Below are 14,025 nucleotides of genomic sequence, written 5' to 3' on the forward strand. Positions count from 1 at the left end.
TTCACTAAATTCACTAGTCTTACTTGCTTTTTGTGAAAAATTTGAATTTGGTTTTTTCTTTGCCCAATCATAGCGTTGATGCTATAATCCTTTGATTTGGAATAGTCAAATGCTTGGCTTAGACAAATACTTATGCACAAATTTACTTGTTGAGAAACTAAGTTTAAACCTGCTGACTAATCTTTTAGATGCTTCCATTTAGCACCTTATCACTCAACCACTTTTCTTTTTGTTCTTTATTATTCTCCATCTAAAGATGCAATCTTTTTTGTGTAATTTCTGATCAAATTGTAATTTGATGTGTATATGATGTAATTTCTGATCAAATTGAAAAAATCCTTACTCTTCATCCCTCAGCCATTATTGTTGTTATTGGTGACTTAAATGCTCATCACACTGAATGGCTCAAATACCACTGACACTGCTGGAAATAAAGCCTACAACTTCTGCATTTCTCTTACTCTGATAGCTAACTTTGTAACTTTCCTGACAACACTAATAACTTACTTCTTGATTTTTATATATGACCCTAGCTTGTATTTAGTTTCTCCTGGCTCTCATTTAGGTTCTGACCATTGATCATTGATTGATTGACCAATGATCTCTTTAAATCTTTTTTTTCGAGTTTTAGATTTATCTTATCATTGCACTACTTATTACTAGCCCAAAGTTAATTGCGATTCTTTTCGTGATTTTCTTCATGATGGCCCTTGGGTTGATTTCTTTCCTGGTAAACATGTCTCCTATGATATATATCTTAGCTTAACAACTTCTATACCTGTCTGGATCCTCCTGGATCCAGACAGATGTAGAAGCTTTTATTTCTTCTTGTCAGTTTTAAGTCTAACCTCATTCTACCCCATAATTTTTGCAAACTTGGGCACCTGCTTTTACTAGTTTACTAAATTTTGTATCTTATTTCAGAAGTTAGGCTCTAGAGACATTTGCCTCTTTAAAATCTTTAGCAGTGCCATTAACAAAGGTAAGTCAAACATTCCATGACCAACTTCTGATCTTATTACTTCTGATCTAATTACTACTCCAAAGGATAAAGGCAGAACTTTTTGCAAAAAACTTTTCCTCTAATTCCACTTAAATCTAATGACCATACTCTACCTGCTATTCCAGTAAATTAAGGTAACCCATTGTCAGATATCCAAACCTCTCTGGCCTCTGTTGCAATCATTTTTTTAATTAAACACTTGTATAGCTTGTGGTCCAGACAACATTCTTGTCAGTCTTAAAAAAGTGTTCTCCAGAACTTCAATTCTCTCTAGACTATTTAATAAGTGTTTGACTGAATCTTGTTTTCCTAGCTGCTGAAAAATGACATCTGTGGTTCTAATTTAAACACTGGTGAACTCTCTGATCCATCCAACTAACGCTTAATCAGCCTATTATTAGCAAGGTCTTTAATCGATAAGTTTCTAAGATCTCATCTTGAGTCCTAATAATTTTTTGACAATCAATATGGATTTCAATCTTGTCACTCAACAGCTGATTCGCTAATTGCTGTAACTAATCTTCTCCATAAGCTTGCTTCATATGGCAGGGGCTATTCTAGGAAAATAATTTGGGCAACATTACCCCTGTGTTGATGTGTGCCATAACCAAAACATTGTTGCTGCTCAAACACGCTATCAAAATTATTCTTGCTTGACTGGTCATTCAGTAAAGTTGCATCCATTTACTGTATCTCTCCCTTTATGCTCTAAAAACTTTTATTTATAAATTTTTTTCCTTGCAATTCTTTGAAACTCTCTTTCTTTTTCAAGTTTTCCTGACTCATTTCCAGCCTTCAACTTTTTCTTATTTTCTAGTAAATCTAAACTTAATAATGATTGATTCAGGCTTGTTGGGAGGCTCAATTTTAGTACCCATAGTAAAACAACTATATTTTTGGTCTCAATCTTTTGAGATAATGATGGCTTTTGAGAACATTTTTAATTTTTTACAATACTTTTCTTAAAGATATTGTTAATATGAACATTCACTTTTAGCAAAAATATAAATAATCAATAGAATTTTGAGTGTTATGTTCAGAACATATTTTATATGAACATCTAAAAAACCTTTGAAAATATAATTGCAAACTGAAATAGCTGTTAGGGCTTCAGCACAAACATCAATAAAATTGTGATTGAATGGAACATTGCAAAAGGTATTACAAAATTGAAAACAACAACAAAAAAAAATTTTTTTAGACAAACTTGATAAGTTACTTGAGGTGACAAAACGTAAATGCAAAATCTTATATTTTAATTGAAGTAGTGGCAACAGAAAAACACCGACAAAAACTGCTTTAAAGTTTAAAGGAGCAAAGTTGTTGTACTTTACCTTAAACAAAAACAGTGTAAAAAAAATTAGATTATTTGTGCTCTTCATACAAATTACCTCATATACATTCATACACCTTAATACACCTCTTTGACACCATTAACTAAACTAAATTAAACTGGTTCTGAAAAAAATAAATTTTAGGCGAGTTAAAGATAGCATAGTGAAAATTGAATTTCTTAATAACATGATTGATCTAGATTCTGTAAAAGTTGCAAAGTCATTTTCAGATGATCAAAATTACCTTTATAAAATTATCCATGCAAATAATGTTTAAAATTTTCCAGATCATCATAAAAGTAAAAAAAGGAACCTCTCAGTAAATAAGAAAAAAAATTTACAAGGAGTTGTATGGGTGTTGCTTTACCTGTTAATAAGAAGAGGATGATTCTCTGTATTAATCACATCAAAAAACGCCTTTAAGTAGGTCTACTGATCTACTTAAGTAATCAAAAATCTAATAATCAAAATTATATTTAAATCTTCATAAAAAAAAACTTTCCTAATGTATTAAGTTGTAAGGGAGATTAAATATTAGGAACTGATTCCTATTAATAAAACTGTCACTGGAGTGGTCTATTGTAATCAACTAAAAAAACCTAATCAAAAAGCCTCAACTGATTGTCCAGAGCAACAAAAAATTACTTTTTTTATGACAGCATTCAACTCGATGTTGCAAAATAAACATTTAATCATTTTAAACAAAACTTGTTTTGTTTACCGAGCAACAATCTACATGATAGGGTTTTTTAAAACAAGATTAACCTCAAGGCTTATCTAAGCAACCTCAAGCCTTATCTAAGCAACCTCAAAGATTATTTAAGCAACTTTTTTACCTCAACTTGTAACCTCCTTAGTTATATTAACAGTTCTATTCTTTGTTGGCAAACAATAAGTTATAAACAATAATGAAGTATATACAAACTTTTTTTGTTTATTTATAAAAATGTTATAAACTAAAAATTTATTTTTGCACACCCGCTTCATTTTATAATTGCGCACCCTCTTTATTTTAGAATAATTATTTTCTACTTAAAAATATCTTGTTAACTTTTATTGCCAAATAAAAGTTAACAAGATATATTTATATCTATTGCCAAACAGATTTGTTTTTTTTTATTTTGAGAACTATATACAGTTAACTCACATTTTATTTAAATCTAAAAAAATGAAAAAGCTAACAACTAAACATTTTTTATTCAATTTTTGTTTATAAAAAAATACCAGTGCACAACTGCCATTAAAGGAAGTAACTGTAACCAATAAATGTAACCAATAAATCTAACCAATAAATGTAACCAATAAATGTAACCAACAAATGTAACCAACAAATGTAACCAACAAATGTAACCAATAAATGTAACCAATAAATGTAACCAATAAATGTAACCAATAAATGTAACCAATAAATGTAACCAATAAATGTAACCAATAAATGTAACCAATAACTGTATCCAATAAATGTAACCAATGCACAAAGAAGTTTAAATACAATTTTCTCATTTTAGAACAACATATTGATTAACCATTCAATTTTACACTTTCAAAACTTTATTTTTACTTTGTTATGTTTACTGTTTTTACCTTGCAAAGAAGTAGGACAAGCAGGCTACCAGTTTTTACCTTGCAAAGAAGTAGGGCAAGCAGGCTACCAGTTTTTACCTTGCAAAGAAGTAGGGCAAGCAGGCTACCAGTTTTTACCTTGCAAAGAAGTAAGACAAACAGGCTACCAGTTTTTAACTTGCAAAGAAGTAGGACAAGCAGGCTACCAGTTTTTACCTTGCGAAGAAGTAGGAAAAGCAGACTACCAGTTTTTACCTTACAAAGAAGTAGGACAAGCAGGCTACCAGTTTTTAACTTGCAAAGAAGTAGGACAAGCAGTTCTGATCAGTTTTTTATTTTAATTACATTTTATTTGTGTTACAAATTAAATCAATAAACCTAAAATATGAGCTTTTAAAAAAGACTGCTGCGCAGAGAAATAAGTTGAGTACAGTATTACCAGGAATAGTAGGGACCGAACTCAATACTTCTCATAAGCTACCACTACTATCCAATTTAAATATCTACACTATATTAAATCTCTACTATAACTTAAATATCTACTACAAAAATAAACAAACATGAATGTTGGTTTATTTACAAAAATAAAACACTTTCTATAAGAAGCATTTACTTGAGTTCTTTTTCTGCATTTTCATCATTATCGAAGCCAAAATTTTCTGATTGATTTTCTAAATAAAAAATTTAACAAGAATTACCTTCACATTTTAGAAACAGTTGTACCATATCTAATCTTATCTAAAATCATATCTAATAAAATGTTCTTATATAATATATAAAATATTCTTTTACTTTTAACTCTAAGAAGATTCTCTTCTTCTTCATCCTGTATAAGTACTTCTGCATTGGCAAGGTTGTCTACAGCAATAGCCAAAAATACATTGAGAAGTGTATCTAGTATATATAGTTAAATCCAAAAAAAAAACATTTTTTACTTAACTTATATATGACCTTTAAATAACAATAAAACAAAAGGGATCTCGATAAAAATAGAACAGGATAATGATCTTATCGTATTTACATTATATTTAATAAATTTGCATCATAATAATACAAATTAAATTAATCAAATTTCTAGAATTTATAAAAACATTATAATAAAACTTTTAAATTATAAAAACTTTAAAAGTATACTATATAACTATAATAATATGCAGTTTATAACATTAAAAAATGGTTTAATACAGGTATAGTATTTATTTATTGATATTGTTCATTTTGAATAAATAATATTAAAACGATAAAAAAAAAAAAAAAAGAAAAGATACAATTTCCGAATGCAACTAAAAAAAGGAAGTAGAGTGAGACAATTAGGCCGATTAACTCCCCTGGAGCTTTATATGAAAACATTCCATTGTACATAACAGAATACCAGTCTTCTCCAGTTATTACCTATATTAAAACAAACAGGTTCTATATAATTATCCTGCGATCGTGTGAATTCAGGCTAGGTTGAATGTATACTTTTGGCTGGATTACATATATATTTTTTTATAAAAAATTAAAGTATACATTTTAATTTTTTAGAAAAAGGTATAAAAATAATTACCAAATATTTATTATAAAAAATTATAAAAAAGACTTTAAGAATAAATATAAAAAAACTTTTTCCACATCTCTTTCGTATATATAAATAGACACATCCTTTTAAAAAAAACCTCTGTATTTGCACATTTGTGTGGATTGTATTTGACATGTATGGTGTTATTTGAACTATTTTAGACAGCAAAAATGAAAATTTTAATACAAAATTTAATTAAGTGGCTAAAAGTAGAAGGAGCTTTAAACCTTGATGGTCTCAAAGTTATGGTTGTTTACTTTTTTACAAAAAAAAACTCCACAATGTGTTACTGTCATAAGACTATTTCACACAAATTATATATATATATATATATATATATATATATATATATATATATATATATATATATATATATATATATATATATATATATATATTATATATATATATATATATATATATATATATATATATATATATATATATATATATATATATATATATATATATATATATATATACAGTGGGTGCAAAAAGTATCCGATACAAAGGAAAAACTTTATTTAATTAAAGACCATTCAACAAAATAACATTAACAAACACTCTTCTAATGTAATTTTACATGGGAAATAAAAATATCATATCAAAACAACAATATCATTAAATGTTGACTTAATAATTGCAATTTTGTAAAAGTTAAGGTTCAAAAAGTATCCAACACATTGTAAAAAATTTACTCAATACTTCATCATGTGACCTTTACCAGCCAAAACTGCTTCTAAATGATTGGAATACTTGTTCACAAGATTAGCAAATATTCTAATAGGAATTTTAGCCCACTCTTCCTTGCATATTTCTTTCAATTGGATAAGATTTCTTGGATCTCTCTCCTGTACCCTCGATTTTAATTCCCGCCACAGATTTTCAATTGGATTGAGGTCAGGTGATTGGCTTGGCCATTCCAATAAATCAATTTCCCTCTCCTGAAACCATGCACGAGTTGCCCTAGCCGTGTTAGGGTCATTATCTTGTTGGAATATCCAACCTCAAGGAAGGTTCAATTTTTTGGCTGACTTCACAAGACATCTTTCAAGAATGCCCCAATTCATTTCGAAGTTCATCCTTCCTTCTATGATTTCCAATTCCCTAGGGCCTGCAGAAGAGAAACAACCCCAAAACATTATGTTGCCACCTCCAAACTTCACTGTTGGGACAGTAATCTTTGGGTGAAACGCAGAGTTCTTCTCTCTCCAAACACGACTGCAAAGTTCCAACCAAACAACTCTATTTTAGTCTCATATGACCATAATATATAATATATCTCAAAATCTTGAAGGTTTACTCAAGTGCTCTTCAGCAAAGTTCTGGAGTTTCTTTATGTAAACTTCCTTCAAGAGAATGGTTTTTCTTGGTGACCGAGAATGGAATCTTCTCTTTCGAAGAACTGTCCTAATTGTATTCTTGCAAACATTTGTCCCAGATGATTGCAAGTCCTTTTGCAGTTCAAAGCGAGTCAGTTAAGGATTATTCTGTACTTTTTGAACTTAATTCCTAGCTGTACGGTCAGATATTTTTGTAGGGCGCCCTGAACGAGACAGACTAGTCGAAAGATGGAAGAATTTCCACCCGAACAGTATCACCAACTGTTGAAATCGGGATAATTAACACAGATGAAATTTTTCTATATCCCAAACCATCTCTGTGCAGATGAATAATTGATTTTCTAGTTGATTCAGACAATTCTGCAGTTTTAGGCATTGTTGAAGAGCGTAAAATTTAAGCCACCTTTCAATCAAGATGCCAGGTAATGAATGACTGCAGTTAGAAAGATTCTATGACGTTTTTTTGCATTCTAGAATGTTCCAACATTTTCTGATTCTAGAATATTCCCTCGAACATAACAGATTACAAATTATTGGTGAATCAAATTCTTTTTTTATGATGTGTTGGATACTTTTTGAACCTTAACTATTACAAAATTACAACTATCAAGTCAACAATTAATGATATTGTTGTATTGATATGATATTTGTATTTCCCATGTAAAATTACATTAGAATAGTGTTTGTTAATGTTATTTTGTTGAATGGAATTTAATTAAATAAATTTTTTCCTTTGTGTCGGATACTTTTTTGCACCCACTGTATGTATATATATATATATATATATATATATATATATATATATATATATATATATATATATATATAATATATATATATATATATATATATATATATATATATAACACATCGCTCAATAAGTCCGTAGGATAGCTAATAAAACAACAACATTTTGACATAATTTGATTTTATTCATCAACATAGTCTCCTTTTAAGGCAATACAGTCATTCCAGCGCTTCTCTAACTTTTCGATACCATGTTTGTAGAACGATTTATCTTTTCCTTCAAAATATGCTTCAGTTTCGGCGATGACCTCCTCATTCGATCCAAATCTCTTTCCCTAGAGCATCCTTTTGAGATCTAAGAACAGCCAATAATCGCTGGGGGCCAAATCAGGCGAGTATGGTGGATGGGGCAACAATTCGAAGTGTAATTCATTCATTTTTACCATTGTTTTCATTGACTTGTGACACGGTGCATTGTCTTGATGAAAGAGAATTTCTTTCTTCTTCATGTGCGGTCGCTTTTCGTCAATTACAGCCTTCAATCGTTCCAATAATGCCATGTAATATTCGCTGTTGATCGTTTTACCTTTCTCAAGATAATCAATGAACAATATACCATGGCTATCCCAAAATATGGAGGCCATAACCTTGCCAGCAGAAGTTTGAGCCGTTGGGCGCTTTGGGCGGCTTTCACCCGCTGGTGTCCACTCAGCCGACTGTCGATTTGACTCAGGAGTGAAATGGTGGATCCATGTTTCATCCATTGTGACGTAGCGACGCAAAAAATCCTTTTTATCTCGGTGAAATAGTGCCAGACATGCTTCAGAATCATCGATTCGTTGTTGTTTTTGGTCCGGTGTTAGCAAACGCGGCACCCATTTCGAACAAAGCTTTCTCATACCCAAATGTTCGTGTAATATTGTAAACACACTGCCTTCTGATATCTTTATGGCCTCGGCAATCTCCTTCAATTTCAATTTGCGGTCGGATAAGACGATTTTATGGATTTTTTTGATGTTTTCCTCAGTAACTGCCGAATTTGGGCGACCGGAGCGTTCAGCATCATCGGTGTTTGTACGACCACGTTTAAAGTCAGCAAACCACTTTTCAACCATTTGCCTCGATGGAGAGGAGTCCGAATAACACTTATCAAGCCATTGTTTGGTCTGCACCGTGTTTTTTCCCATCAAAAAGCAATGCTTAATGAGCACACGAAATTCTGATTTTTCCATTTTTTTCAATTCACAAAAGTTGATTCAATCGTTCACACGCTAACTTGGTAAATAATGGTCCAATTGTCATGAAACTTTGACAGATATCGTTTGAAGGTTGGTACTTTCTAAAAACAATACGGATTCGGTATTTGTGTTGCCATCTATATGTCATCCTACGGACTTATTGAGCGATGTGTTATATATATATATATATATATGTCCCGCTGCCTTGTAGGATACGCTTTTTTAGGCAAAAGCTAGGAGATGACAACTCGGACTAAAAACACCCCCTGCCTTGGGGCTCTTGGTTGAGTTAGCTAGAGATGGTGTCTCGATAAAAATACTCATCTTGGGCAGATGTTATATGCATCCGGCTACTGTCTTGTAAAAAGTTTCCTAGGCAAAGACTTAAGGGGTAAACAGATTCTATCTGTTGACCAGCCTCACACCCTTCTTCATCTAATAGACTGGCGCAGATGCATTTTTAATACATTGTTTCCAGTTTAGGATGTTGAATGCTGGATCTTCTTGACTCAATGCATGGGTTTTGCTTGTGTCTCTGTTTTTATGAATAGGCAACTCATTCTATTATCTCCTAATGAGGGTACAGCTCTAAAACTCAAATTTATGGTTCTGAGGCCGGCTGGGAGTCAGGTTTCCGAACTCTGTGTTAGCTCTTAGAGAGGCTAATTCCATCAATAGTTAAAAAAGATCAAAGTATTAACAGTGCCATGTTGCGCAAGGATGGTGTCACTGTTTGTACGTTTGGTGTGCATTGTGGAGGCCACATTTGAAGCCCTTTGTTACAGCCTTAGGTCAGTGATTCTGCAGGCATTAAAGCCCACAACTTTTGTCTTTCTCAATCCCTAACTCAAATAGTCAACTTTCCAACTCGCTTTCCAAACAACCCACATCATTTACCTTCTTTACTCAACTTATTGCTTGTTTCTGATCCTAGTCAGTGCTCAGTTTCTCCACATTCACCCTTAGGTGCTTCTGATCACAGTTTGATCTCTCTAAAACTAATATTTCATTCTTCATTCTTCTTCATCATCTGAATTCCCCTATCATCGTACCTCTTACAACTACCTTAAAGCTCACTGGGACTCTTTCCGTGGATTTCTTCGTGAAGGCCCTTGGGTAGAAATCTTTTGTCTTCCTGTCGACAAATGTGCATCTTACATAACTTCGTGTATCCAGGCTGGCGTGGAAACTTTTGTTCCCTCTCAACAATTCCAGGTCAAGCCTCACTCTCCTCCATGGTTTTCCTCACACTGTGCTGCTGCGATTGCCAATCAAAACCATTACTTCCATATCTATCAGCAAAACAATTCTCCAGAAAACAGACATCTGTTTATTACCGCTAAAAGCCATTGTAAAGAGGTTTTGTCTAACGCCAATGCCCGCTAATCTCATGAAATCTCATATCTCATCTCAAAAATTAGGCTCTGATGACTTCTGGAGAACCTTTAATAGTATTAATAATAAGGGCAAAATCTTTAATTCCACCTCTCTTGTATGGTTCAGACTTTGTCACCTCACCTTAAGACAAAGCTGAATTGTTTGCTAAAAACTTTTCATCAATTTCATCTCTTGATTCCACTAGTTGCATTCCACCTGATATTGCCAACAAACCAAGTTGATCTATTGCTTGACATTCTTATCACTCCAGCTTCTGTATCTGAAGTGATTTCCTGCCTAGACTCTTCTACAGCTTGTGGCCCAGACAGCATACCTGTTATTGTCATGCAGAAGTGTTCTCTGGAGCTGTCATCTATACTTTCAAAACTATTCAACAAGTGTTTATCAGAGTCTTGTTTTACAGCCTGCTGGAAAGCAGCATCTGTTATCCCTATCTTCAAAAATTCTGGAGAGCATTCTGATTTGCCTAACTACCGTCCCATTAGTCTTCTTCCTATCATAAGCAAGGTTTTTGAATCTTTAATTAACAAACACTTAATTTCTCAACTTGAATCTAATAACTCACTTTCTGATCATCAATATGGATTTCGATCTTCCCGTTCTACAGCTGATTTGCGGACAGTAATAACCAATAGATTTTATCATGCATTAGATAAAGGTGGAGAGGTTAAGGCCATCGCTCTTAACATTTCAAATGCTTTTGATAAAGTTTCGCATGCTGGTCTTCTCCATAAGCTTTCTTCTTATAGTGTATCTGGCAACATCTTTAAGATTATTGAACCCTTCCTTTCCAATCGTAGTATAAAAGCTGTCCTCGATGGACAGCACTCTTCTTCTTATTCTGTAACTTCAGGTGTTCCTCAAGGTTGTATCCTTGGCCCTATACTGTTTTTAATTTACATAAACGATCTTCCAGATATTCTCACATCTAAGGTGGCATTGTTTGCTGATGATACTACCATTTATTCTTGTCGTTATAAGAAGCCAACACTCTCTGATTGCTTGGAGGGGACATTTGAGCTTAAATAGGATCTCACTTCTGCTACAGCATGGGGCTCACAGTGGCTGGTGAACTTCAATACAGATAAAACTCAATTTTTTTTAGCCAATCGTTATCGCAATTTAGATCTTCCTATATTTATGAACGGTGATGTACTCAATGAGTCATCTACTATTCATCTTCTAGGATTAACTTTCACTTCTGATCTTTCTTGGAAACCATATATCAAATCAGTTGCAAAATTAGCATCTGCTAAGGTTGCATCAAGCTTGACACTTTCTTACTTCGGATTCTATTCTCTATCTCTATATATCTCAAATCCGGCCCTGTATGTTCTCTTTTAGACAAGGTGCAAAAATGCATTGTAAACATAGTTGGATCTGCTCTTGCAGCCAATTTTCAACCATTATCACGTCGTAATGTTGCTTCTCTTTCTCCCTTCTACAAATACTATAATGGGCACTGCTCTAAAGAGCTAGCGTCTGTGCTATCTACTAAAATTCATTCTCGTGTTACTTGTCATTCAATTAAGTCTCATTCTTTTTCTGTGACTGTTCTTAAGTGCTCCAAACACTCTTATTCGTTTAGTTTTTTTCCTCGAACATCAGTTCTTTGGAATTCGCTTCCTTTATCTTGCTTTCCTGATTCATATAATTTGCAATCCTTTAAGTCAATTGTTATCTTGCTCTACAATCTTCATCTTTAATTAACTTCTAACTTTAATTAGTTGTAAGGCTTGTAGCCTTTTTGGATGCAAAGATGTATAAAAATATATATATATATATATATATATATATATATATATATATATATATATATATATATATATATATATATATATATATATATTAGGGATATGACTTTTTTGCAACCTACTAGGCCTGTATCGTAATTTAATGAATTTTTATGTAAAAAGAACGAATAGATGTTTCATTTTGACATATTTTGAAAAAAGGTCACCCCAAAACCAAAAAATCGAATTTTCAATAGGTACACTTTTGTACAGTAAATGAATATTAAAGGCTGAAGATGTTGTAAGAGTCATACTCCTGTTGTTATTTTATTTATTTATGCAACATGTACTGTGATATAACAAAAAACATTATGTGATATATAATTATACAAGTATTACAAAATTAACAGTATCAAAGCGTCTAGTACAACAATATACATAACTGTCTGTGTCTATAGGCCTACTGTGTTTAGTACATGGGTCACATGATGCTCACGTCTCATAAAGAGTCTAGCGCTTATTACTTAGAATGAATCGAAGTTGCAGTTTGTCTTTCTTTCTGCAGGAAGCATACAGGTCTTGCATCACCTTGATTGCACGTTCAGCTATCTGATTACTTCGTGGTATGTCGATGACGGATGGCTCTTTCTTCCAGTGATTTTTGAATGACTGCAATGCCTTTTTGTAAGGCTTCAATACATCAGATAAATTCTTGAAGTCATTGTCATTGTACTTTTGACTACTAAACCAATGTTCTGCCCACTCATATGAAATGAACCTGCAAACCTTCTCCAAATTCTTTCTCGCTTCAGGCATAAGAATGAACGCCAGAATGGCGAGAATGGCTCTTGAGTTCCATCTGGCATTGCTCATATTAGGAATGTTCTGAAAGTGAATCAGAGGGAAGTTTCTTTGGTCTTCATAGAACTTAAACACTCTTGTTAAATGGTACAAAAACTTCATATCGTCTCTCCACCCTGATTTATCAAGAATTTCTACAGTTCCATTCACAAACTTATCCTTCAGTTCATCATACTTATTCAACAGTTCAGACACAAATGGGTATTCAATGTTTGGAGATTTGGTATTACCCCCAAGTTCTTCGTCCATCACCAGACGGAGAATCCTGTCTAGTACGTGATGCTGACAACCGATAAATTGTGCTATTGTGACACCCTTTAATTTAAACATACGTTGCAACTTCACAATAACTCCATTTCTCTTCCCAGTATTGACGTTTGTTGTATCAGTAATGATCATCTTAATTGAACTCCACAAATTGTATTCATCAATAAGTTTGGCAATTTTTTCAGTAACAGTTTCAGCTTTGCCATCTTTTAAACGCAGTGCATCAAGTTTCACGTCAGTTCTTTCATTCTGAAGTACAACTACCTGATATTCCTTATCATCTATTCGTTTGCCGTCAAAGTGTAAGGACCACTGTTCCATTTTAAGTTGTTGTATCATTTCTTTTTTTAATTTACCTGCCTCTTTGAATATGGACTTGTAAATTGCTGATTGACTTGGAGTTGGAATATCAATACCTTGTTGTGATAATACATTGCATATTTTAGCAGCTTTCTTTGTGGAAACTCCACTTGATGTAACCATACTTACAGCAAATTTACTTTTGTAGTGCTTTCTAGTTTTTTTCTGAGTGTCCTCATCATCGTCTTTATCACCGTCGTCGTCTTCATCATCTTCACTCTTACTTTTGCAGTTTTCAGATTCAGTACCACTGTCTGTGGTAGACAGGACTTGTGATGTGGAAGGTATTGCTGTTCCAGACTGGACTTTCCTTCTCTTGGAAGGGTGAATGGTTTCTTTACTTGCCACTTGTCCTGTTGAGTACCCCACCTGTCCTTTACTTTCTTTTTGTAGGTGGTATAGACGTTTATCTTCCGAGGATAACCACTGGCCATTCACTTTCGTGATGTCAAATAATGCATTGAGAACATCATATTTTCCACGCTTGACACATTCATCATAGACCTTCAGCACCTTCATAAGCTTTGCTCTTATCACTTGATCAGACACACGTGGAAAATTCAGTTTATTGTCCCACAATTTTGTAATTTCCTTAGAAATTTGGTCTATTCGTTCTT

At 32.9% G+C, this 14,025-nt stretch overlaps 1 protein-coding gene across 1 annotated transcript in view; it reads right to left on the bottom strand.

The window, feature by feature from the left end:
* LOC105849888 (voltage-dependent L-type calcium channel subunit alpha-1D) overlaps window positions 1-14,025 on the bottom strand; it is a 123,185-nt gene that overhangs the window by 68,859 nt on the left and 40,301 nt on the right. The window contains exons 14-16 of the mRNA XM_065791763.1: window positions 5,169-5,292; window positions 4,693-4,794; window positions 4,514-4,571 (exon numbers count right to left, since the gene is read on the bottom strand). Of these exons, the coding sequence (XP_065647835.1) occupies window positions 4,514-4,571; window positions 4,693-4,794; window positions 5,169-5,292 (284 nt within the window). The remainder of the gene's footprint in view (window positions 1-4,513; window positions 4,572-4,692; window positions 4,795-5,168; window positions 5,293-14,025) is intronic.

Source organism: Hydra vulgaris, chromosome 02 (genome assembly GCF_038396675.1).
Source record: "Hydra vulgaris chromosome 02, alternate assembly HydraT2T_AEP".
In the NCBI taxonomy this organism is placed as follows: Eukaryota; Metazoa; Cnidaria; class Hydrozoa; order Anthoathecata; family Hydridae; genus Hydra; species Hydra vulgaris.